This window comes from Arvicola amphibius, chromosome 11 (genome assembly GCF_903992535.2).
Source record: "Arvicola amphibius chromosome 11, mArvAmp1.2, whole genome shotgun sequence".
Classification (NCBI taxonomy): Eukaryota; Metazoa; Chordata; class Mammalia; order Rodentia; family Cricetidae; genus Arvicola; species Arvicola amphibius.
This window is the reverse complement of record NC_052057.2, coordinates 71797272-71823787: the sequence shown is the minus strand read 5'-3', so window position 1 is coordinate 71823787 and position 26516 is coordinate 71797272. Positions and strand designations below refer to the sequence as shown.

The 26516-nt window shown below is 45.0% G+C and overlaps 1 protein-coding gene across 3 annotated transcripts in view; it reads left to right on the top strand.

Moving 5' to 3' along the window:
* Sulf1 (sulfatase 1) overlaps positions 1-26516 on the top strand; it is a 168490-nt gene that overhangs the window by 92936 nt on the left and 49038 nt on the right. For 2 of the 3 annotated variants that reach the window (XM_038347546.1, XM_038347548.2), the window contains exons 3-7: positions 3880-3952; positions 4274-4494; positions 14092-14331; positions 22695-22846; positions 25413-25582. In XM_038347546.1, coding sequence (XP_038203474.1) covers positions 4323-4494; positions 14092-14331; positions 22695-22846; positions 25413-25582 — 734 coding nt within the window. In that variant the 5' untranslated portion in view covers positions 3880-3952; positions 4274-4322. Of the gene's footprint in view, positions 1-3879; positions 3953-4273; positions 4495-14091; positions 14332-15230; positions 15288-22694; positions 22847-25412; positions 25583-26516 lie in introns of those variants that run through there. The other variant, XM_038347547.1, reaches the window with a different exon arrangement.

Sequence of the window (26516 nt, the reverse complement as noted above, 5' to 3'; positions counted from 1 at the left end):
CACAGCCAAACGCTCGCTCGTTGGCTTGAAGTCTCGGTAGTCTTCCTTTTGATTTTCTACATGACTTCCAACAGAATGCCACATGCATAGTTTGGGTTGATTGCCCTAAACAAATCCCTTACACCCCACACACCAAGTGACCTCACCCACATTTGGGGTTTTCATCTTAGAGTTTGGAGGAAAGGCAACTTGGATCTGGTCTTAATTTGAGAGGGCAGCACCATCCCTCAAGTTCACTTGGCATGTGTGAGAAAGAAAGGCACAGTCCCACCTCCTCACATTTATCCCATTTTCCACCCTTCTCCCAGACAAATCGCCGGTCTCTAAGCGCATGTCAGCCACCACAAAGACCCAACTCAAGCATGGCGCCTTTGTCTCTGCTGTCAAGTCTTGCATTTCTTTTTCTACCAGGTTTCTTTCTTCCCTCTTCATTTTCTTCTGGAGTTGGACATTGGGAGAGGATGGCAGGTTCTCAAAGGTCCCCCTTGAATAAAGAATGAACTATGTACCGTGTTGACTTTGGTTGTTAAAAACAACAGCGTCATACTGGGAATGGAACTAAAGTCTCATGCATGCTAGGCAAGCACTCTACTACTGAGCCCCTGACCCTACAATAGTTTTTTTTTTTTTTAGTATTTGTTTTTAAATTATCTATATATGGGGAGGGGTACGCATGCATGTGTACAGATGCCCGCCAAGTCCAGAAGAGGTCATTAGATCAGCTGGAGCTGTAGGAATAGACAATTGGGAGCTGTCCCATGTGGATGCTGGGATCTGAACTTGGGTCTTCTGGAAAAGCCCCAGGCACTCCTAACCATTCAGCTGCCTTTCCAGTTCCCCCATGTTTCCTTTAATATCATGAAGTTTGCTATCTCTCTGGCCCCCGTCGTGTTCTAGAGTACTACAGTGTGTGCTTTGGGGAATGATGGGGACACAAGAAGAGTTCCCCCTAAATAGATACATTCCAGAGTTCAGTTTGTCATAGACACAGCCATGTCAAGGACCCCAAAGCCTTAGACCCTTGGGAGAATGGAGGAGACCCAAGGTGAATCTTCCAGAAATGTTCAGCTTTGATCCAGGACTTGAGTGTGGGGGTGTTGATGGTATGTACAGAAAACATTCACCATAGTGTTCTCTCTTTACCCCTGGATATTTATGGCCAGAAGACTGTTCCCCCTCAGAAACTGCTCCAACTGAGGTTAGCTAAGCCCGTCAACTCGATCCGACCATATACCATCAACCCTGCCTCCTTGTTTGTCTGTATATAATAAACAAACATAGTGAGCTCCCGGGATGCTGGGGTTTCCCCATTCAAGAGCCCAGCTCACTCAGCCCCACCTTCCTGTCCATGTATCTGCTTTCCTGTCTTTCCTTCATCCCCCCACCACCCCAGTCTGGTTCATCTCGGGAGTTGGGCTAGTTGTAACAATTATCACTAATACGTTTATTGTATATTTCAAAACTTGCTGAAGCCAAATGTTCTCACTATCAAAAAGATGCGGTGGTTATATTAGCTAGCTTCATATAATTGTCCCACAGTGCACACATGCCAAAACATCACATATGCCACACGGATATTCAATTAGTAGTCAACTAGTACCTTTTTTTGAACATTTATTTATTTGGGGTGGGGACTGTGCATGTGTCATAGTGAGAGTCTGGGGGGCGGGCAGCAGACTACCTGTTCAAGTTAGTTCCCTCATTCCACCATGTGGGCTCCAGGGAGCAAACTCAGGTCCTCAGACTTGGTAGCAAGCGCTCTCAGCTCCATGTAGGTTTCTTTTGCATCTTTAGCTCAAGGACGGCCATGCCCTAGGCAGGAGCTGCGTTGCTTTGTTTCCGTTGTTCTTTATTAGAACATGGTTTCCAATGCAGTTTGTGCGAGGTGCTAATTTTCTGTTTCCCAAAGGAAGAGGTAAAGGAAATAAGATAAAGAAAAGAATAACTAGCCGTGTTGACTGGGTTCCAGAGAGGGTTATCAGCATCTTAATTGTCAAGAGTCTTCCGCTCCACACGTCCTCATTGCTGTCACTTCCATGTGACTGTGGTTCCATGTGACCCCTGTTAGCAGAGGGTGGGTCGCACTGCAGCCATGGAAAAAGAGCCAAATTCCAGCTCACTCTCCCTTCATACACCGCTGCAGCCTCTGGGAGGTGAGAAAAGCCATGCTACTTAGAGGACCAGCCCTGTAGGGAAGGTCTGTATTAAAGACCTGTAGCTCCCGGCAAAAAGCGGCTCTTTGCTGTCCCGTTTCTTTTCCTTCCCCCTCTCTTTCGTGCCTGGATCAGGTTTCTAGTGATTTAAGACAAGTACACAGAAACCAGGCAGTCAGTGCAAAATAATTGCAGGTTTGGGGTTGTTAGCATGCACTTCAATTGCTGGAATAACCCTGAGAGAAAAGGAGAAAGTTAAGAATTCTACTTATTGACTTCCCAGAGCACAGGATCAGTTGGAGTTGCCTTGCGTGTGCCCTTCAGACAATTAGCTACCTAGGAGAGACTCAGTGCAGGCATTAAGTCTTTATTCAAAAATCTATTGCTTGTTGAGTGTTGAGCTCCCCCTTCCACACACACATACAAGCAAACACATGAACACACAGGGTAATTATAGGCTGCAGAGAAAGAGACATTGGAATTGTGTACAAAACAGTTTATAAAGTTTTAAAATAACAGGGGCACGAATATGCACATGTTTGCACAAAGCAAGCAATGTGGATGATGGGATGGACGTATTCTTCTTCTTTTGCTGCCTCGTGTCCATCTCCAGAAGGCAGAGCATGGGCATGGGGGAGGAGCCCCTCCCCTGCTCTGTGATGCCTGCATCTAAGCAGTCCTGCTCATTTATCCTATGCCAGTTTATTGTTGCACATCAAAATACAGACCCTCAGGTGTGGGGATGGAGTGGCTGATGGAGTGGGCTGCTATCTAATTAGTTTCATGAAAAGCTTCTTTTGTGGCATAACAGAAGCGAGGGAAATAAAAGAGCCCCTCGCTGTCTCTCAGAAGTCTGAGATGAGCTTTCTGCAGATTAGTGTTCCAAAGTGGAGGGACATTTTTTTTTCCAACCCTTTCAGAAGTCTCCTCCCGCGCAGCTTTGCAAAGATTTCTGCTCCGCTCCCCTCCGGATTTCATTTATTTATTTTCTAATGTGGGGAGGGCGGCCACTCACCTCCAGCCTCTGAGCCAATCAGGCAGCTCATTCTGCCGGCTTCGATCCCTAGCAGCAAAGCCAATGCCTGTGCTAGCCTCTCTGAACTCTGTCCTGAGAACAGTCAGACTGGCGACTGACTGACTGCTGGAGGGGACTCTGCCATCTAAGGCGCCACTGTGGGAACCAAGGGCCGAACAGAGGGACCAGCCTCGCTGTCAAGAAGTGCTTTGGCTCCGGTGATTGATGGGGACAGTTAGGAGCTTCTCAGTGGCTGGAAAAGGTGGTTCTGCCACTTCCTTGCTAAGAAGTCTTTGTCCGCACATGACTCTCATGGGTCGTGAGTGACATAATGCAGATGACAAATGACAGCTTTGCCTTTTACTCTGCTTGGTAGCTAGTAAGGGCTGCGTGCCCTGCAGCAGTCACTCTGCCCAGGCAGCTGCACTTGCCCAGTGGCTGGCTCCGCTCATCCTTTTTTTTAGTCTAGTTGGGGGTTTATAAAGAGCAGAGATGATGCACTGGCCACTGTTTATGCAGCCACTTAAGAAACGGAGATGCTCTCTGAGTCATTGATCAGCAGTTCCGTGTGTTACCCTCCCTGCCTTCTGCAGGAGATGAAGAAAATATCGGCATGTAACGCTCTGTTTGAAAACATTAGTTCAGATCAAAAGTCTGTTTTGAAACCCTTGACTGATACTGTCTCTGTGTTTTCCCCTCTCTCCCTTCTAGGACTCCGTCTGCAGATGTTCTGAAAACCTCTGAGTCTAGAAATTGATTATTCAACCAGGATACCTAATTCAAGGTATTAGCTCTTGTCAGAAAGCTTTTACGTTTCAGCTCGGTGCTGCAAATTATACTTTGGCAGTGAATGGAAACGGGGAAAGTTGGACGGAGAATAAAGGACAAAAGCGATTTTGCAAAATAATCAAGTACTTAAAAACCTCCCCTGTGCTAGTGAGGGTTGCTCCTTCTGACTCATGAGCAGCCCTGTGCCGGCAGTCCAAGTGTCAGCTCTGGCTGCTTTGTAGCCTTTTTGCTACAATTGCATTTGGATTTCATTTTCATTCCCCCCTTTCTCTTTTTGTCTTGACACCTCCCCCACTCCCGACACCCCAACTCCCAGAACTCGAAGACAGACATTTTGTCAGCTTTGCAACATTGGACCAAGTACAATGAAGAGTGCTTGCTGGGCCCTGCTGCTGGCTATTCTAGGCACTGAACTGCTGGGGAGCTTGTGTTCTACCGTGCGGTCCCAGAGGTTCCGAGGAAGGATACAGCAAGAACGTAAGAACATCCGGCCCAACATTATTCTCGTGCTCACCGATGATCAGGACGTGGAGCTGGGTGAGACCCTAGATATTTTCACTTGTCAGTCTTTTCTGATTCAAATGGTTTCCAGAGCCTGTTGTATCAAAGGTGCTCGACCAGCCTTTGGGGGACTGGTGTTTTGCTGTTGTCTCTGACCGTCATCTGGTTTACACAGTGAACTTGTACTGGACATAAACTATTAGATTTGTCTCCACATTACTTTTCTGGTATTACGATTTTAAAACAGATTTTTTTTTTAAAAAAGGGAGCAAGGATAGGAAGATGGGGGATGAGTGAGCCTGAGAAACCACAGAGGTCAAGGGCTTGGCCAAGAGCATGGTAGCTCACTCCTGTAATCTCAGTGCTTGGAAAGTAGGGAGGGGAGAATCAGGAGTTCAAGGTCACTCTTGTTAGCTACAGAGAAACTTGGAACCAGTCTGAGAAATTTAAGACCCTGTTTGGAAAAGGAAAGAGGGTGGAAAAAAAGAAGTCAATTTGTGAAATGTGAGAGAAGTGTGTCAGAGCTCATCTGACGTTCTCTGGATGTATAGAAAAGATCGATAAAAGGAATTTTTCTTTTCTTTTCCTTTTTTTTTTTTTTTGAGACAGTCTCAAGGTGTTGCCCTGGCTAGCCTGGGACTCCTTATGTTGACCAGACTGGCCTCAGACTCACAGAGATCTGCTTGCCCCTGCCTTCTGAGCGCTGCAACTAAGAATATATACCAACATGCCCAGACCAAATAGACGTAGTTGGAACTAAAAGTGTTCTATGTACCCTTGTGGTGACTCACCATGCCTGGGTTTGTGCCTTTGGACATGTCTCCTGAGCTCATTCAAGAGCACTCAAATGAAGTGTGCCAGGACTTAGTGGCTTGGGCTCACCTCTGACCTTTTGCTGTCTTTAAGAACCTAGCCCTAGCTTCTTATCTGGAAGCTCATAGACAGGATCTTCCCGAATACCCTAAGACAGATGCTCAGTTTTTCCCACAGGCTGTCATCTGCATCCCAATTCCCACTCCTGTAGCCCTATTCGTTGCTGCAGGGCTTTGGTCAAAGGTACCTATCTATGCAGTTCAATTTGACTATGGGGAGGATAAGAGGGGGAACTTCCAAGCTTTGGTCTTGAGGATCAGACCATGGAATCAGAACAAAGTTAATTACCAGGCTTTGGCTGTTGAGCTGGTATACTAAAGACCAGTAGGAGTAGCCATTACTGAGTCTGCGTTCTCATTTCCCATTTAACAAAAAAGAAAAAGTGTATTTATTTTCAGGTACTTTTTCCAAGGTCATGCGCACATGGCTTCTGGATATTCAAATGTCTTCATTTGCTTACAGGCCAAGAAAAGGTGGGGCTCATGCCTGACTCCCTCATGCAGCTGAGGTCTTTAGACCCTCCCTATTTCTCAAGTTTCTCCATCCCTTCATGCTCAATCTACATCCCGTGGCTATAGTTACCTTTGAACTCTATGTGTATGTGGCCACTTTAGGGTAAAATCCTTGAGTGACAGACAATCTTTCATCCTGTCGTCTCTGTAGGCAAATTAACTGAGGCCCCCAGCCCCAGTGACTCTCAAGGAATTCTTCCACTCTCCTACCACCTCCCTCGATGCATCAAGAAGCAACTTTTGCTTACTGAATCATGTGTTGGTTTCTGCTCCCTTCTCCCATCCCATGTCTCTACCTCTCCCCTATATCTACCTGGTAAAACGTTACCTGTTCATAAGCAGCTCAGGTGCCCCACACTTGAGTTTGGGGTTCTTCTCAAAACCACCAACCACCACCACCCCACCCGTCAGAGGGTGTTTTTCTTTGCACACTCCCCACCCCCTGCCCATGTCTCCAGGATGACTCGGTCCACCAAACGTTTCTAAGCCTGTCCCTCCCACACACCCCACTCCACATGCTAGACTATAGTACATGTTCTGTAAACTTTAGATAGGTGCACATTGGTTCTGAAGTAGATAACCCATCTCCCAGAAAGGAATGTAGGCGTCCTTCATGCCCTTTCTCTTCAACACTACAGTGCTGACTTTAAAAGAAATTAAGGAAGAATTATCTGCTACACTTATTTTAAAATCAAATTCAAGTTTTCTGCCTTGTCCTACAATTTTTTCATCTAGCAAATGTTTACAATATAATTGCTAAGTACTGGAGTCTCCTGGTTTGTTAGAAAAAAAAGGTACAGTCGTGGGGTTGGAGAGATGGCTTAGAGGTTCAGAGCACTGACTGCTCTTCCAGAGGCCCTGAGTTCAATTCTCAGCAACCACGTGGCGGATCACAACCATCAGTAATGAGATCTGGTGCCTTCTTCTGATGTGCAGGCATACATGCAGCCAGAACACTATATACACAATAAATAAATAAAAATCGTTTAAAAGCTAGAGTGATAGACTCGGTCAAGATGCAGGTGTTAACTGTGCCTTCGGACCTGTCCTCTGTCTGTTTCTTCATTTCCTAGCCAGGTGACCAGCCAAGCATTAGCCCATTTCATTCTCCCAGCAATCCTCACTACCCTCAGCTTCTGCGCAGCAGAAGAGAGGTTTAGAGACATCATAGCTAGTAGACAACAAATCCGGGACCTGTCTTAGGTCATCACAGCTGCAGGCTGAGCCACTGTCTCTTCCATCTGTTGATCGATAAATGAATGCTCACTAAACCTTCCAAAATTCAACCTGTCAATTCCCAGTAGCGCTCTGGAAGAGAGCCACACTGAGGCAGAAGATGGGTCCTGCTTCCCCACTTGTGAACCTGGTGATTAGGGAGCACAGACAAGCATGGCTCAGATGTTCCCTTCTCAGCAGGGCAGCTGTGACTTTGGTGGTGGTTACTGCTTGATCCTGGTGACACACACAGTTCTTCCCGAACCTCACTGTTGTAGCATTGGCTGTCCTTGGAGTTCACTACCGTCACCATTTCTAATCAGTTCAGGCCGTTAAGTAGACTCGTGTTGTTGTGGAAGCAATCTTCAGAATGCTTTTCACAACCCACACTGAAACTTTCCACCCCTGAACCATTATACTTTGTGTCTCAAAATTTTACTTCAACAGATACCTTGTGAGTAGATCATATATCTGAAACTTTGTGACTGCCTTAAATTCACATAGCATAGCGTCCTCATGTCCATCCATGCTGTAACGTAGAAAGGAGTTTCTCACACACTAGGGCTGTGCAATATTCCATCCAAGCATACTACATGAACCACACTTGTTTTTTCTGTATGCTTACTGTTGAGAATTTGAGTGTTTCCTTCTTTTAGTGCAAGTGAAAAATACTGATATGAACATGCCTGTATACTGCCATGAACATGCCTGTATACTGCCATGAACATGCCTGTATACTGCCATGAACATGCCTGTATACTGCTATGAACATGCCCGTATACTTCCACGAACATGCCTGTATACTGCTATGAACGGGCATGTTTACTGCCATGAACATGCTTGTATACTGCCACGAACATGCCTGTATACTGCTATGAACATGCATGTATAAAGCATCTTCAAGGCTTTGCTTTCAATCCTTTTGCAAAGGGAAGGTTCTACCAGGGAGTGGGATCTGTTGCTGGAGCATATTATAATTTCATTTTTAATATTATGGGAAATAACAGTGTTCTCCATAGCAACTATACCATTTTAAATTCCTTCCAACTAAGCACAAGAGTAAAACTTCCTCCAGATCCTTATCGACACGTGTCATTTTTCTGTTTGTCTGTTCTTGTGTTTGTTTGTCCAGTGTGCAAGGCGGTATCTTGTTGTGATTTGGATGAGTTGCAGTTAATGTTGGTTTTCACTTTTACATGTGAGTTTGTTTATCAAGAGCTCTAATAGGCCATTGCTTTGGTAAAACTTTTTTTCTTCTGAAGACCCAGCCTGTTGGCTGCTGCACCTCCAGAGAGCTGCAGCACACTCAGAAAATACTTGTAAAAAAATATAAAATTTTTAGTACATTTTTCTAATTTGGAAAGAATGAAACCATCCAGAGCCTGTCTGGAAAGACAAAGACTGAGCAGGGTTCTGATTACAGTTTAAGAACGAAGCGGCGAAGGAAAGGCATGCATTCAGTTTGTCCTCAGCTAGAAGGGCAAATAAATAAACTAGTACTTTGTAAAATGAAGAAGACACATGAGGAACTCATTAACGGAAGTGCGAGAACCTTCCATGCGGTCCAGAGGACACCCGTCTACACTGCTGTGAGTGAATTGTGGCATCCCACCCAAGTGGGCAGGATAGACAGCAGTCAGCATCCCAGGCGGAAACGACCCTGGGGAGAGGTCACGGCTTAACTGAGCATCCTCTGGCTTGGCCTTTGCTTCTTTCAGAAATTAAGAAGCCACCAATTTTGCCTTTACTTCTAACGATGCAGGTGTTTAAGAGGAGGAAGACTTTTATAAAAACAACTTTTTACTGACAAATTATCTGTTATCTGACAGCTACATACAATGCATTCTGATTACTCTGTCCCTACCCTCCCTTCTCTTCCTGCTGTCACTGCCAACACACCCCTTCCATACCCTTCTGAAAGCGTGGAAATGATCAATGTGAAATTCAGGATAATGGCTACTTCTGGAGAGAGGGGTCTCCAAGAGCATTCACAACATACATGTTTTCTTTTGACTCGAGTGCAGTAGTGTGTCTGTGTGTGTGTGTGTGTGTGTGTGTGTGTGTGTGTGTGTATCTGTCTGTCTGTCTGTGTCTGTTTGTCTGTCTGCCTGCTTGTCTGTCTGTGTTTGTGTCTGTCTGCCTGTGTTTGTGTTTGTATGTGTATGTGTGTGTCTGTGTGTCTGAGTCTGTGTGTTTCTGCGTATCTGTCTGCCTGTGTCTCTGTGTCTGTCTGCCTACTTGTCTGTGTTTGTGTGTGTCTGTATGTGTGTGTGTGTGTGTGGTTTGTGTGTGGGGGGGGTGTGTCCTTGGGGGTGGAATGTAGCTTAGTTAGATTTAATAAAACTAGATGTGTGTGATTCATTCTGCTCTTGCCTGCACTTTTCAAATATTTTACACATCAAAAGAAAGAAATTTTGAAATACTTGAGAAACTCTTCACTTTCTTCAACTAGAATGAAAAAGCTGGAGAATAGATGCTCATTCTCTTCCAGATGGTCCCTTGGTTCCATTTTGAGAAAGAAAACACTGTGGACTGAGTCATGCGTCTAACTCGGCACGGCATTGCTCACCTTCTTAGGTCTCTGCCCTGCTGGTTCTCTGTCCCTCCGACCACAAGTGGAATTAAGCCGTAAGCATGTGGAAATACTTTGCCTATTTAAAGAAGAGCTTTGGAGTTAGCCTATATGTGTCATTTGCCCATTGCATTAAAAAAATAAAAAGCCAGGCATAGTGTCACATGAATTTAATCTCAGCATTCAAGGGGCAGAAGCAAGGTGGATCTCTGTGAACTCGAGGCCAACCTAGACTACATAAGGCCCAGGCTAGCCAGGGCTACGTAGATGTTGTCTGGATAAAAGACCAAGATGTTAAAATACTCATTGTTCTTCCTCCTCCTTTTCCTCCTTCTGGACTTTTAAAAAAGTTCTGAAGAGTGAGAATTACGCTCCTCAAAGTCAGCCGTAGGCTAGCCCCCCTCATTTCAGCTACCCCCTTTGGTGGGGAATGACTCCCCAGGACAATCAGCCCCCTTTTGCCTCCCAACACCTCTACCAAGAGCCTGCCACTTACCAAGATTCCCACACTGCTGCATTGAAGAGTCAGGAAAGTGTTCCTAGACCTACATCACTAGAGAATGTGAAATTTGGAAGGACAAAGGCCGGGTGAGTTTCTCATGTCTGCAGCTTCACTTGTGAGCTGCGGCTTCACTTGTGAGCTGCTGCTGTGGAGGCCAGCTGGAATGCCTTCCTTTCCCCCTGGTCTCAGCATCTCAGGTCCTTTCACTCTTATTGGGTGGAGGAAGGGAGCCATGCGTTTTAGTGAACTGGAAACTTTCCAGACAGATTTACTATCTTCCTTCTTTCCCTCCTTTTCCAACTTGTTTTTCCCTCTTGGTTTTGAAAACATCTTGTGCCCGTTCCCCTCCCCCCCAGATTAAATAGTTTTGGCAGAAAAATAAACTGCTTTATGATTTTTTTCTTGTATTTTTAGATTAAAATATTCACTACACCAATACATTCATGTTTAATATGGGAATTATTGTTGCTGAATAGCCCGTTCTTTGCCACAGACATGATAATGGTTAACATGAAAAATCATGCTGCATCGAATAAACAACCTAAGTATTTAGTATGAATGTTACTTAATCAAAAAACAGTGACACATACAAGCATGTTCTCGGGTTGAGGTGAGCGGAGGGCAGTTGGTATCCATAGGAGACCAGATATGAGCCCTTAGCATCCAGTTCTATCTGTCATGCCTGTCGCTTCTCTGTCATGCTAGACACTTATCCCCTGGGAACCATAAGACTAAATAAACCCTTCTATGAGTTGCCTTGGTCATGTCGTTGTATCTCAGCAACAGAAAAGTAACTAATATAGAACTCTAGCAAATACCAAGCATATTGGATACTCAAATCCCACATATAAAATGGAATATGTATTCTGCTATTGAATGTAGAGTATTCGTAATCCCTCACACCATGGAAATGCTTTGTTTATACTTGTGCTATATTTAGTTTGAAGAATGTCGACCAAAAAAAAGTGTCTTCATATGTTCAGGACACAATATTTTTTTTTTTGCCTACGGAATTTTTTTGGATCCTTTTAATATTTTTGAGTGCTTTCGATCTGCAGCTGGTTTGAAATGCCCAATGGGAAACCCACAGACACGGAATGCCAACTGTGCAGCCCTAGCAACAGCAGTCCTGCATCAAGGGATCTCATCATAGCATCAGGACATCCACTCCTTGACAGCGTTGGGAATGAGCGAGAAGAGCTCCACATTACAGAGAAGAAACCCAAACCCAAAGAGGTTAAGGGAGTTGCTCGGGCCAATCTGTTGGCAACGTCCGGATGTTGTTTGTCCATCTGTTTTTGAGGGAGTAGTTAGGATCACAACACGGTTAGCTCAGATATTAACAGCAAGTGACCGTGGGGATGAGAGGGGGATTCTGCCTGAGAAATTCCTCTGACTATTGATGAGGCTGAAGACAATTTAACCGCAGATTTTGCTATTTTGACTTTCAATCCGATCCCCTCCTCCACCAGACATTTGCAGTCCAAATGCGTCTGGAAGCGGGAGGTGGCCACTGGGGACGCAGGACCTCGGATGATGGCCTCCAGCTGCCTTCCTTCTTTTATTTGAATCTAACAAAGGCCCATAAAGGAAACTCTGAGGACTGGTTCTCTGGAAAAGACTGTTAGGCAGTGTTTGCTGTTTTTTCCGAAAGTCAAGACATTCCTGTGAGGAAATACCACCTAGACCTAAATAGGAGAGGGGGCTGGTGGGCACCTGCAGAGGCTTCCAACTTCCTCCTCTCTACCATCAGCTCACATGCGGATGTCTCCTCTCTATGATCACCCAGCAAAAATGTAAAAGGCAGCCCTTCTGAAATGCATTTCTCTTTGATCTTTTGGGAGGCATATTCTTTGCAGTTACTTCTTCACCATCAAGGAAACCATTCCCTTTCCAGATTTCTTCTTGTGCTGAAAATCTGAGCCATTAGTCAACCCACGGCCCTCTTCCATGGATGACAGCATGCTTTGAATCTGCTTCTTGGATCCTGTCTATCAAGGGAGCAGGGAGGCTTTATTGCAGCAGGCCAGGATGGCTTCCGCAGCCTTTTGGCTACAGTCTTCCACTCACACACCACTGCTCCTGCTACAACACCTCTCAAAACTTTGCTCACTGTATTCTTTGCTCATCAAATTATACTCTGCCTTTATCTTATGGCTCTCACCAGGTCCTAGTATGTCTGCCCAGCAGCCAAGATGTCTGCACTGCCTCTCGGGTCACATTTCTTTAAGGAAATGTTTCCTATTCTTTTCCACGTCAGAAAAACAGCGAGCCATTCTCAGAGCTCCACTGTTCTCCTGGTCACCAGAAAGCATTACCCGTGCTGTCCTCCCTTTGTCCCCAACAGTGCACTGCACCCTACCCACCCGACAGTTCCTTCTTCTCCTACCCTGGCTTCACCTCTCCTGTTTAGTATTCACTCCAGTCCCCTCTTGGCTTACATTCTTGCTGTGGCTATGTTCACATTCTTATATGTGTGTTGTTGTGGTGGTAGGGCTTTGCAAATATTCACAAGCAACTTCTGCATGTCAGTTCTCACCCATGGTGTGTGTAGTGGGCAGCAGAGGCAGAGAATTGTACTTTCTTCCCCACCTCCCCCCATCCTACAGGGGAATCGGTGTAGAGAGCAGAGGCTGCTAAAATGTTCAGCACAATTGGGTGTGCACTGTATGCCATGTCCTACAAAAAGGTGCTTGATTGCCATAAGATAACCAGAGATGTAGGTGGAGGCTGCTTGTTCATTTCCGGGCTGCCCAGACCTAAAATAATCACACAGAAACTATATTAATTACAACACTGCTTGGCCAATAACTTAGCCATCTTTCTAGCTAGCTCTTCTGTCTTAAATGAACCCATTTCTATTATTTTATATTTTACCACAAGGCTTGTGGTTTACTAGTAAGATTCCTGAGTGTCTGTCTCCTTTGGTGGCTACATGGCATCTCTCTGACTCCTCCTTCTTTCCTCCTCTATCTGCTTGAAATTCCCACCATACTCCATTCTGCCCTGCCGTAGGCCAAAGCTTTATTCATTAACCAATAAAAGAAACACGTATGCAGAAGGCCTTCCCACACCGCAGAGAGAAGGAGCAGTCAGGAGGGCCCCTCTCAAAAGCATGTTTAAGTTCTAGTGAGACCCTAATAGAAGCCCCTTCCCCACCCCCACCACACACACTGTTGCATCGTACATTGTGTACGCTAAGGTGAAGGATTCGGGATAACTGCAGCTTCTCTCATCTACCTCTGTATAACTCCAGCTTTCTTCCTTGCTGGAAACCCTACACTTCCTCCTTTTCTCTGGACAGAGTGGACATATAACCTGGCCAAGGCACAAGGCCATATCTTATTGGGATAGAAACACAGGCAGACATGGATCAGCTTGCTAAAGGATACCAAGTTACTTTGAGATACCTCTTCCTTCCCCCTCGTACCTCCCGTCACCCCTTCCCCTCTCCCTCCTTACACTCCTCTGTCTCTGATTACATATATTTTGGAGGATCTTTTGCTTAGTAAGGGGTTTGTTTTGTTTTTTTCTTCTGCCATGGAATTAAAATTAAAATGCCATATCAGCTAAATTCTCGTATTATTAGACTTTCCCAGGGTGTTGATATGTTGTTACAAGCCATTGTTCTCTAATGGTCTTCAAAGGCACCTGACATTGGGATCTTCCTCATATCTAAAATTCTGGTTTTGTTTACATGATTAGCCTGTGTGCTTTTTCCTTTGTGGTTAAAGAGGAGAGACACTGAAGCAGGATGATTATTCTATAGAACGTCTGAGATGTTCAGATCCCAACAGGTCTGTTTTGTTCTAGAAATGAGGACCAACCAAATCATAGTCGCCTTCACACAGGGAAGGGAAACTAACAAGCAGAGAGGACAGAGATGCTTCAGAGTCAGGTCGGAAGTGAGTAGCCACGGGGTGTGCTTTGCTAACCGGTGCCAGAACTCTGCCTTTCAGGTTCTCTGCAAGTCATGAACAAAACGAGAAAGATCATGGAGCATGGCGGGGCCACCTTCACCAACGCCTTTGTGACCACACCCATGTGCTGCCCATCACGGTCGTCCATGCTCACGGGGAAATACGTGCACAACCACAACGTCTACACGAACAACGAGAATTGCTCTTCCCCCTCGTGGCAGGCGATGCACGAGCCTCGGACCTTCGCTGTGTATCTCAACAACACAGGCTACAGAACAGGTAAGGGATGCGCTTTCTTCTGCCACAGTCTCAGAGGAGGGAAACGATACAGGAGAGTATGGCGGATGAGAAGCTCCAGGAGACTCAAAAAAGAGGAGTCTACCTTCTCTCCTCTCTGCCGTGGTTCCTGCTCTGTTGCTAGAACCGCATCCACGTGCCAGGGTAACTTATTAAAGAAAGAGGTCTAAGTAACTCACAGCTCAGGGGGTTGGGAGTGCAAGAACATGCTGGCAGCTTCCAGCAAAGCTTCTATTCTCTATCATAATGGCAAAGGGTGAAAAGACGAGGTAAGTGCACTCAGCAGACAGACAAGCACAAGGGCGGCCTCACTTTCTAACCCCCTGCTCTGCGGGCATCATCCACTCCTGGGAAAGCCGGGAGCTCCTCTCAGCAGCCTAATTAAGTCTTAAAAACACTCAGATTTTAAAGAAGACAAGCCACATTTACACCAGGGTGCGAAGTATTTTTACTCCGGAGAATGTACCCATGTGAAGTCCCTTCTAGGAAATTCAGCATTCTCCCAGGATGCAATGGGAAATTGTTCCCACAGAGGCCCCCCGGCAGGGGAAATAGTCCAGGGTAACAGGTCCTGAATGAGGTTTCCACTCACAAATCTCGGGATCATGGAAGAACTTGGGGGGGGGGGGGTTGCTTAGTTGTGGATAATCCCTGGTGATTGTTCAGGGGACTTACTAAGTGTTGCGGGAGCTCCTTCCGCTCCTTCAGCCAATAGCCACTGAGATACCAGCCCATTGGGGCGTGGTCTCTCTCTTAAAAAAAAAAAAAAAAAAAAAAAAAAAAAAAAAAAAAAAAAAAAAAAAAAAAAAAAAAAAAAAAAAAAAAAAAAAAAAAACGTGGCCACTTCCCTCCACTCGTGCTCTGGCTTCTGGCTCAGCTTCTGGCAACTAGGCTCCCTTCCTGATTGCGCAGAGGGCTGTTTGCTGGGACGGTGATCTGTAAGTTTTAACCTTTTAAATAAATAACCATTCTATTAGCCATAATTCCAAACTGGGGTGGGATTGTTTGTGACCTACGCCTTCAACTAAGCGTTGTTTTGAACCGCTCGGTGCCTACTCCAGGGCCCCCTGGGCCCAGTACATGAGCCAAATGACTTCTTGAATGAATCAATAAGCCAGCCTTGTGGACCTTGCCGATTCGTTTATTTATTCATATGTAATTAACGGGACTCTAGCAGTAGATTCAGCTGAAGTCACAGTCACCACACATTCGCCTTTCCTTCCAGGAAAGGAAGCAGTCTTCACTGCATAAGTTAGCCACCCTGAGCCTCCACACAGCAAAATGAGGTTCATGGTTGGCTGGGGATTTGAAAACTGAACTCTCTTGGTAGGGATCCGAGTGGCTCACTGTGAGCAAGGAGTAACAGGAAAGACGTCCTGGGACCATTATCCTCAAAGCCCTCCTTCTGCAGCACTGGGTACTGCACCCCAGTTTTCTAGCATTTCTATATGGAAGTAGGGTTCACTTGGAGGGTTCACAGGGTAAAATGTAGGGTTTGAATCCCTACCCCAAGAAGCATATTTATTCGTAAAAAGACGTCATCAAAAAAAGTTTATTGAAAATTATTTTTAGGCCTATAGATTATCTGTTTTCAAAGTTTAAAAATAAGGGATTTCAGATACATGGTCTCTTAAATCTCTTTTTAATCTTTTCCGGTGGTATCAGGAAGTATGTAGTCATTTGCTTTTTTCCAGCAAGCTCCCATGGGCGCTTAATTCTTGTTATTTATGGATGAAATTATTGATTGTGCCAGCGATAGCTCCAGCACACAGGCATCTGAGGATCCCATTCACAGAGGAAACAGAGGTTTCCCCTCTGCTATCTCAAGTGTGTTTGCTTCTGCTTAGGGAAACTGGGCTAGCGAGGGGGTTATGGAGGGCACCTGCTCCTGGTGTGTCTTCTTACATTAGTGGTGCAAATTTCATCCCAGGACTCTCAAGCAATTAGCAAATCCACTAAGCATCCTTGCAGGGTTCCAAGATGGCAAATGGGCTTGGCTGTGCTTTATACTAGAGTGTGGCTTTACATTCTTTGTAGCCAGCTCCGAAGCAGTTTTAGAACAGTCCCCTAGTGCATGGTTCCTTACTCAAACCAACCACCAGTGTCTTCTGCTTACAGGAAGCATGTGAAGTCGGTGCCTTTACCGTTCCTAGAAACCCTGCAATTTAGTCCCTAGTGGAGACAATGGATCTGGGAAGACTGGAACTCACAGCCCATCCAGAGTATAGGATGGGATTGTGCTCAGCAGTGGAGCTGGAGGGGAGGGCTTAAAGCAGCACCAGGCTACGTTGATTTGCTTTGGAGCAAGTCCAGGAAAGGTGGGGAAGAAGGGAATGGGCTTCTACAGCTCGTCCTCTCTGTCCTGGTCACTTTGGTTATCTCACCTACTTCTTATGAGAAAGTTTGGAGGGAGGCTATGGTACTAATGAAGAAAACCAGACTCACAAGGACTCATTGTCAGAGGACAAAAGTCAATCCATTGATGGTGGACAGAGCCCAGAATCTATCTGAGTACACAGTTTCCAAGATTCTCTTGTTTGTCTCTCTTTTAAGGCAGAGTCTCCTATAGTCTAGGCTCACCTTGAACTCACCACTTTGAACTTTTGATTATCCTTGTTCTACCTCCAGAGTTCTGAGGACGTAGGCATGTGCTGCTGGGCCTGGCTGTTACCAGGATCTTATTTCTTTGCATGCTATTCTCTCCTGCCTTGTTCCAAAGTGCCTTACAGACACGTAGGACCAGGTAGGATGCAGAACAGTCAGTACCCTGGCAAGCAGAAGCAAACGATGCCGCCTACCTAAAGTTCTGCGGAGTGTGACTCTAAAGTACACGCTGTGCAGTAGGGAAAGACTGCCTGAAGTAAGCTTCCTTCCTGGTAGCCATAGCAGAATTGAAAAGAACCCCTTGCAGAGCTCACTGGGTCACCAGCACTGGAACCAACCATTTGCTTATAGGTGGCACAGTGCAGTCTTAGATTTCTTTTAATTGTATCACGTCACACTCACCCTGTGTTGGGTTGACCAAAACTAGAGATCATTTATTTAGGAGTTTTGTTCGTTTCTTTTATAGCACAGGCTGACCTCTAACCCCTCAGCCTCTGAATGCTGGCGTTTTGTGCATATGCCACCCTATCTGGTCATCACTGATTCAAATCTCTCAATTTCCCAGCATAAACTTTATACCTACAAGAGAGGGGTGATCTTGGGGATAGAGCTGGCACCAGTGCTTTGGAGGGCGGGGCTCAGCTCAGAATGTTACCCCACTAGGAGAGTTGGGCCTGGGATAAAGCTGCGAGCACCAACCATCAGGTACCCCAAATAACAACTGGGTGTTATTCTTGGCAGCCCAGCAGTCCTACCTTAGTGGGGTTTTCTGCAGGGACAGCAGATCCGCTCCTAGAAACAAAGGCCGATTCTAATGCTAACATCTTGCCAACACTCAGACATATAGGTGATGACAGAATTCATAGTGCAGGATCAGGCTCCCATGTATAAGGAATTCTTTCAGGAAAGCAAGGACCCTTCCAAACACAGGGGCTCGAAAAGTACAACATTCACTCAGGTGGGTGGGATGTGGGTCCGTGGGTGAGTATTTGTCTAGCATGCGTGAGATCCTAGGTTTGAGTGCAGCAGCACAATGAGGCTAGAGACTTGTGTAATTTAAAGCTATCTCTGATGAGAAAGATAAACGTTTCTCAGGAAATTAGGAAATACAACCATCATTGTAACAATAGTTAGTGATCTCACTGTGAATGGTGGCTGTAAAATTAAGGGGATGTGGGAGAAGATTACAAGACACTAAACTAGTGAGCCGGGGGAAAAAAGTCTAATCAGTTGCTCTTTTCCTAATTATGAACATATTACGTGGACTATTTGACTGTAGAGTTAAGAAAAATATTGGAGGAAATAACGTGACACACATAAATATCCATCTAGAGAGAAACGCAAAGTGCAATAAGTTTTATGAAAAGCAACTCCAAGAAGACAAATTACTAAGAAGCTTATTTTGGGAGGCATCCAGAATACATGGCTTTAAATGAAATGAATTGATCCAATATTATATTTACCCTTGTATGACATGATTTTCCCCTTTCAGAACTTAGGCATATTTTTGGACTGGTTGTAGCCTAAATGTTTCTAACTTTAGTCATGGAAAATGTGAGTCGACCAAAGCTTAAATGTCCAAGAAGGAAAAAACACAACGCTGTGTCTATTGCACGTTGTCCTGGGGAGTGAAATGAAAAGCCATGGATTATCTATCACAGAGGAAAAAAAAAACAGAGTGCTGCCTAAAGTCTGCTAAAAATTATGACAGAATAGATGTTAATATAAAACTTATCCCAAAACTATAAGGTTAAAAAAAAATCATCCATGGTTGACAGCCTGCATTGAATGGAAAGGAAAGAAGCTGAAGGCAAATCCGAAGGGGCTGTGGTCACAGCCTACTCTGTCCTTAATCTATTTGAAGGACTCAAGCCAGTTTCCCAACATAGAGTTTTCTTTCCTGTCCAAAATTACACAGCAGTTCTGCTATGCTCGCTAAAATTACCTAATCACATGAACTGGATTTTAGACACATCCGTTCTATTTCATGCCGTAAGTGGAAGAGGCAATATTTAGTTGAAATCTGCAATGAAATGTTTAACTAATTAATTGCATGCTGGTATGTTTACCATGCTGCCTGGACTGGTCTTCAGCTGCCTTTCTCAAGCCATCCTCCTGTCTCAGCCTCCACTGCAGACACATGGCACCACACTTGGCTTTGCTGTGCATTTTTTCTGTAATAGTTTACATAAAGTTATCTATTTTTAATCCTCTGTCTTTTGCATAAGGTTTACTTTACTTGTAACAAGCTTATTTATTTTCTCTCTAGTAGAGGACTTCATTAAATTTAGAGTCTTCTAGGGTAAGACAAGCTAATATCCTCACTTGTTTTGATTATGATGTCATGGATTTTTGTTAGGCACATGAACATGGACCGTTACATGCATTTACTGAACCACAGGATGTTGGGAATACACTGGACCCTGGGATATAAAGAGACAGAAAGTAAGAGTCCTGTCTTCACTATGCTTGTACTCTGAGTAAACCAAATTCATATATTCAAATGTATAAATCACAATTTAGCTCAGTTCTCAATTATATCTTTAGTAACTACAATGAAATCCTGCCACAAGCATTAAAATGGTCATAAATACATCATTCACTATACTAAATAAGATTTAATTTTTCTATGCTTCAGATCTTTAATAGTTATTATTACTGATATAGAAAGAAAAGTGTTTTCTTTAGATACTCAAGGCACATTTCTAAGTATTATGCAGCCCGTGGTCCCAGAGGGAAGTAATATGACAACCACATACATACTAATAATTATGATCCATAATTTAATCTTTCGTACCTCTCTACCCATCTTTCCACTCCATCCACCTCCCTAAACAGCCGTGAAGGCAAGTGGTGATGTCATAAAAGGAAAGAATGGTCCAGAAGGTTGGGCGGTTGTGGGGTGGCTCTGATAGAAGAAGCACTAGCCGAGCTGAGTTGCTGTCACCAAAGGCGGGAGAAAATTCAGGCTTTTAACCAAGCCATTGGTATGATAATATGGAAATGAGATGAAAATCAACCAGCTTAGATAAAGTCATGGATAGAGAGCACACATGGAACAGAACGATTAGGAGCCCAGATAATCGGCTGTAGAGCACAGGCAAAAAAAAATGTAATGGCCAAAGAAACCAGGGTTGATTAGTGATGACCTTGATAGCAGGAAGCTCCTAAAGGACCAGAGGAGCGTGTGCTGCCACGTCTGGCTGCTGCCACTTCTGGGTGCTGGGTCCTGGGCTCTCCTGCAGCGAATGTGGTGGGTGATACCACATCTGGAATCCTGAGCACACTTTTCACACTCCATTAACACAAAGACACCGAAAGCCCGGAGGCAGTTCTGAAGGCAACAGCAAGAATTATTAACAGACTTGAAGGAGTCGTTTCTAAGGGAAGGATTAAGGCACAGGGCAATCACCGTGGTAATGACTAGAAGTGGTACCGAGTGACCTAAAAAATACAGCTGTGGGTGAAGGGCGGGCATGACTGGGCATGGCTGCCCTGGAGGTGGGGAGCACTAAAAGTAGCAGGAAAGGTTCTTAAATTCATTAAGGAAAATGGAAACCACATGGGAGAGAATTGGTTTCTACAAAATAAGTCATATTGGGGGACAAAAACCAAAACCCCAACAAATAAACACCTGTAACAAAGCAGAACTAGAGAGCAAGGTGCCCTCGGACCACAGAACGGTATTTTTGCACTGTGGAATCACACAGTGGTTCTCACCATTGCACGAGAAATCCCCTGCACTTGTCAAACACTGTTTTAAGTGCTTTCCCCTGGACCAGCCTCTTTGGCCTCGACAACATCCCTGCCACTGGGCTTCTCCTAAGCAGGTTCTCCAGGGCAGTGCAGGGAAGAAGAGGTGAGCTGGCCTACAGATGCCGGGGAAGCTTGCTCTTAGCTACACGTTCCGATTGCTATGCTCCCTTACAAAACTGTTTGAAAACAAAATGGACAGAAAAGTGGGGTAAGCCCCTAGGGGTGAGGAGGAAGTCAGAGAGAGTAGGGCCAGGTTTATTAGGCAGGAGCTCCCAGAACAACCCCTTTCTGAACTGAGAGCTGGCAGGAGCAGGGCTCTGGCCTGCTTCTCCTGACACCAAGTTATACTGCATTTGCTAGCAGAGGAAATTCCCTCTGTGATGCTAGCTGGTGGAGGAAGCCAGAAGCACTGTGGAGGCGAAGCCCTTATACCTAATCCTACATTCATCAACCTGCCTGGGAACTGGGCAGAATCCTCAACCACTAGGCACTGGGTAGGCGGGCGATGTATGGGTCACTCACTCTCAGAATCCACAAGCAAAGAAACTAGAGTTTGTTCTCTCTCTCTCTCTCTCTCTCTCTCTCTCTCTCTCTCTCTCTCTCTCTCTCTCTCTCTGTTTGTTTTTCTATATTATTTTATGAGCATTGGTGTTTTACCTGCATACATGTGTAAGGGTGTCACGTTCCCTGGAACTGGAGTTACAGACAGTTGGGAGCAGCCTTGTGGGTGCTGGGAATTGAACCTAAGTCCTCTGGGAGAGCAGCCAGTGTTCTTAACTGCTGAGCCATGTCTCCAGCCCCAGAGTGCTGTGTTTTTTAGACTTGAGTCCAGATTTATTTTCAAAGAAAATAATTTAAGGAGGCATATAAACCTAAAACACCTTAAAAACTATATTCTGTAGAAATACGTTAGAAAAGCAAATCAACTTCTAAATTTGTAATTTAGTGAAATCCCTTTTTTTTTCAGAATTCCAGAACTTGCAAACTCTCTGGAATATACAGGTCCATGAGGCTCAGTGTAAGAAACACTGGTGGAGCCCTGCACTGTGTAGGGATGGTGGGCAGGCCACAGGGTGAGGCAAAGGCGGGCATAGAGATTCATGACTATAACCTTAAAATCTTAGCCCTTGGGAGGTAGACATAAAGATACAAGTAGGAAGACTGACAGTTCAAGGGCAGCCTAGGCCACATGGTCAAACCCTGCCCCCCAAAATAAACACACACATACATAAATGACTCAATAAATAAATAACAACAACAAAAAAACTCCACAAAGTAGAAAGTTTCCATCAAAGTAGACAAAGCTTACTCAAGACCATGACTATGTCACTAGAAGGGAAGGAAGGTGCATTAGAACTACGGGGTATGGAACTGTGGGCTCAAGATTAGCAATTTGAGTGAAACAGGAGCTACTCTGGCCTTGAGTCGAGACCAGACGTAGATATGGAAGGCGGGTAGAAGCCGGCGTGCCAACTGGGGCGCCATACCCAGTGAGCAGGGGCTTCAAAGGGCTTCACAGACTAGGAAACATTTCTTCTGTGGTTGTGTGGAGAGCGAGGTGAACTTCTCAGTGAAGGTTCATGATCATCAGTCAAATAAAAAGCAAGAAAACTTAATTTTGTCACAAAGACTAATTCTCGGTGTTCCGGTCCACACACAGCAAGCACACTGCGGCTCTCACACTGCCTACCGGTTGAACAAAAGAATATATCCTGCATTGATTCCAGGCTGGCCCTAGGAAGCGGAGCCCCAAAAGTGTTATGACCATTACAGTACATGTATTTCAGATCTTTATTTGAAAGCGAAGTGAGGGAATGTCGCTTTGGCGTGGCCTGAAGAATCTGCCGAGCAGAACGGCAACAACGGTCTCCTCTGATGGGTTTTCACCTCGCCGTCACTTTTCCAGCCCTAATTTCATATCTCTGCATTTGTTTATGATTAATCATCTCACATGAGAAAAACGATCTTTCATTTTCCCATTGCAGCCTTTTTTGGAAAATACCTCAATGAATATAACGGCAGCTACATCCCTCCTGGGTGGCGAGAATGGCTTGGATTAATCAAGAATTCTCGTTTCTATAATTACACTGTTTGTCGCAATGGCATCAAAGAAAAGCATGGATTTGATTATGCAAAGGTAATTTCTAGTGTAAAACTGCGTCAATTTGCTTTTGCACATAATGGGGGGGACGGCGTTTCCAGGGACTTAAACCATCCGCAAGATGGGCTTTCTGTGTTCTCACAATGTTCGAATGAGAAATTTTAAGGCAATTTCCAACTCCAGACAAGAAAGACTCTAGCGGCTTCGTGCTTTTGTCTAGTGAGCCTTTTTTTTCCTTCTCCCTCATTAGGATGAAAGGCAATCAGGCTTTGATGAAAGTACATCCAGAAAATCATACCCCCTCTTTCAGTCTTGTGATAAATTTTGTTTTCCTCCTCTCTCAAGAGCTAGTCCGCATAATCAAATGTGCATCTTGTACAGTTGCTATTCAGTGGTTGAAAGTATATTTTATCCAGCCTTCCACATGAAAATAAGACAGAACGGTGCCACCGGGAACGTTGGGACCTGTGCTTTTTGCTTTTACTCCCATCTGACCAAGAAGTATTTGTGACCAGGACATCTGTCCTATGGCAGTGAGAGTTCACACCAGTTTACAGCTCTCAGCCTTAGGATGTCCATATCAATCTATAGAAATGGCCAATGGTTCCCAAACAAGCAGATCCTAGAGTTTCAAGTTTACAAAACTTGAAGCCAGACACATTGTCTATATGATCCCAGCTCTTAGGAGGCTGGGGCAGGGATGGAGAATTTGAGCTACACAGCTAGGGAAAACTGAATGCTTGCTGAGACCTCAGTTGAAGTATGAATCAACAACAATCACAAAAAATTTCTTAAGATTAGTAACTTAGATTAATAAAAAATTGAGATCATAACAGTGAAGGGAAGACTATCTTTAAATTCAAGTTGGTCATTTTTCTAAAATACTCTCTTTCCTTCTGGATGTATTCATTTCGTTTTCCTAGAAATACCAGAATTCAGCTGGATTTTGCAGCCTGTTTCAACAGGTTCAGGCATTTGGTAGAAAGAGAGCAGGGACTAGGCTACATTCACGGAATGCTGTTGCCTTGGTGCCTGTCCTGATGAGAGACAAGGTGTAAGGCTGGGTCCTTCCTACCCTCCTGAAAGTAATGAATGCAAATGAACTCACTAGCACTGCTGATAGGCTTCTAAACATCAAAGTTGAGAGTCAGTCAGTCGGCAGGAACCTTGAAGGCAAATTTGAGCCACATCCTCATTGTAAGAGACAGGGAAACTCAGCTCGGAGTGGTTCAACCACTCATGTATCCTGGGTCATTTCCCTGACTGGGGATGAAATCTTTGCAGGCAAATGATGCATGCCACGCACGCTAATTGTCATTACCATCCCTTTCGATCTGCGGGGATGCTTTTCATGCTCCTTGTTCAAGCTATTAACCTTTTATTCCCTGTTGTCCTAAGGAGAACAAAGTAATCACGATTATCTCCAAATACTAAATCAACGCAGCCTGCTCATTATCACGGCTGATTAGGTGTCAAAGACAACAGTGTTGGAAAGGAGTGTGTTGGAAAGTGTGTGTGTGTGTGTGTGTGTGTGTGTGTGTGTACATGAGCACGCGAGTGTGTATGTTTATGTGCATGTGTGCTTGTAAAGAAATTAAAAAGACACACACATGGAAAGGGAGGGCGACCTTTGGACTTGTCCTAACAAGGACCTGACACAGATTTCCCCCAGCACTGCTCTTACAGCTGATCTGGTCCTTAAATCCACCACATGTGGCCAGCTGTGCTTGGAAGTCTTTGACATTGTGACCACTGCCTGGGAGTTTCTGACAAAAGCTTGCACTCGCTCCAGCTTCAGGCCAATGACATGCACAGAAGAGCAGGTGGCTTAGTTAGAGTTCCTGTCTCCTCTTTCTTCTTCCCACCACACCCTCCCTGCCCACTGCCAAACTTGCATCGGGCTCCACCCCCTACACTGCGGGTGAAGTCATTCTATCAGCCAGTCAAACTCAGACCCCAGCAGCTCTGCTGCCTCCTCTCTCCCAATGCACACAGCACATGCTGCAGGAAATCAAAGGCTCCCGCATTTAAGTGTTCCCAGGGAATGACTTGAGAAAATGTTGCAATTTGTCGTTGGACCTATGTTTTTTTTTTTTTTGACGATGTCTTCGATTTGATGGTGGTATTATTTTTACAGGTAGATTAAAGAATTTTCAAAAAGTAAATAATTTTCTGGGTTTGCACCATTTGTACGTGTGTGTGTTGTGAAGTTGTGAAGGTAAAGTTGGTGTGGGTGTTTCCTGCCCTTGGAATAATTTGACCAACAAATTGTATCAGTGAAAGCTGAGAATGAGATTCATATCCGGTGTTTCATATGCTCTTGAATTTATATTGCCAGATTTAGTCATTATCTTAGGCAAACACAACTTGCCTCTTTTCCCTAATTGCTGAATTGTTTCTTTTTTACCCTTGTTGCTAAGCTGGCTACCCTAAATGTCAACAGTCAGAGATATTTTTCACTTCTTGAAGGTGGCTGGCTCCTTGGGAGGCTCTTATACCTTGTTGCTATACTCGGTGGGTAGATTCTGAGGAAAGCAGTGTTCTAATGTGATCTTGAATGTCACCTTTTGTAATTTTTTTTTGTGTCAAATGTATGTTTCAGGACTACTTCACAGACTTAATCACTAACGAGAGCATTAATTACTTCAAACTATCTAAGAGAATGTATCCCCATAGGCCCATTATGATGGTGATCAGCCATGCAGCACCCCACGGCCCTGAAGACTCAGCCCCACAGTTTTCAAAACTGTACCCCAATGCCTCCCAACACATGTGAGTAACAAAACCTCAATGTTCCTTACTGAGCGTGGCCCTTGCCTGTGCTTCCCAATTTACCCTCCTCTTCACCCTGTTTCCTTCCGTTCTGCATAGCCCCCAAGGCACGTGAAAACTGAGGGACACAGCAAAGAATAGGCAGAGACACCAGGTTTTCAGTAGAGGGTGCTGGGGGTTCGGATTGGGAGTGGCATTTCCAGTATCTGTCAGCAGCTAAATAAAGAGGCTCACATCAGGGAAAAATGGGGGCAGGTTTCCCCAAGAGCTCCTTCCAGCGTTCTAAACGATATATTCTGGAGTATGACCTAAGAATACTGGTGGTGTGGAATGGTTCGCTTTTCATAGGCACAGGGCGACCTCTCTCTGCTCCGGCTATAGAAATGGGGCTTTGTTTTCTTTCCTGGGGAGCACAGGAGCAGCTTGGCTGCAGATGTGCAATTAGGTCTATGCCGAAAGCAACTGAAGGAGCTTGCCTGGGAGGCCCGCTCAGGTCGTGGCTTTAAAATAACCTAATGTTTCATCTTGAGAGGAGGGGGGCTGGGGAGGCTCAGGGGACACCCTGGTGGCTATGAGGGTGGAGGGAGAGAAGAGAGCTGCACTGTGCTGATAATCCTCCCTAGCCAAGGGTGGAAAAGTCTAGGTGCCTTGGCAGCGAAGAACACGGTTTTGTTGTTGACTCTGTCAACACGGTTTCTCCCAACCCTCATGCCCTATACATAGCCTTCTGCATGTGGTAGCTGGGATCAGGTCTGCTGAAAGCACACGCATTCAGAAGGCACCTTTTATCACAGGTCTCTGAAACCGGTTCATGATCTAGTTGTGCTGGAATATTGCCCCTACCTGGCTCTTCTAAACAAGATTCCAGAGAGAAAGAACCTTAGGGATCGAGAAATAACTATTGATGGAATTGCCAGGCATTGGGCTCCTTTCT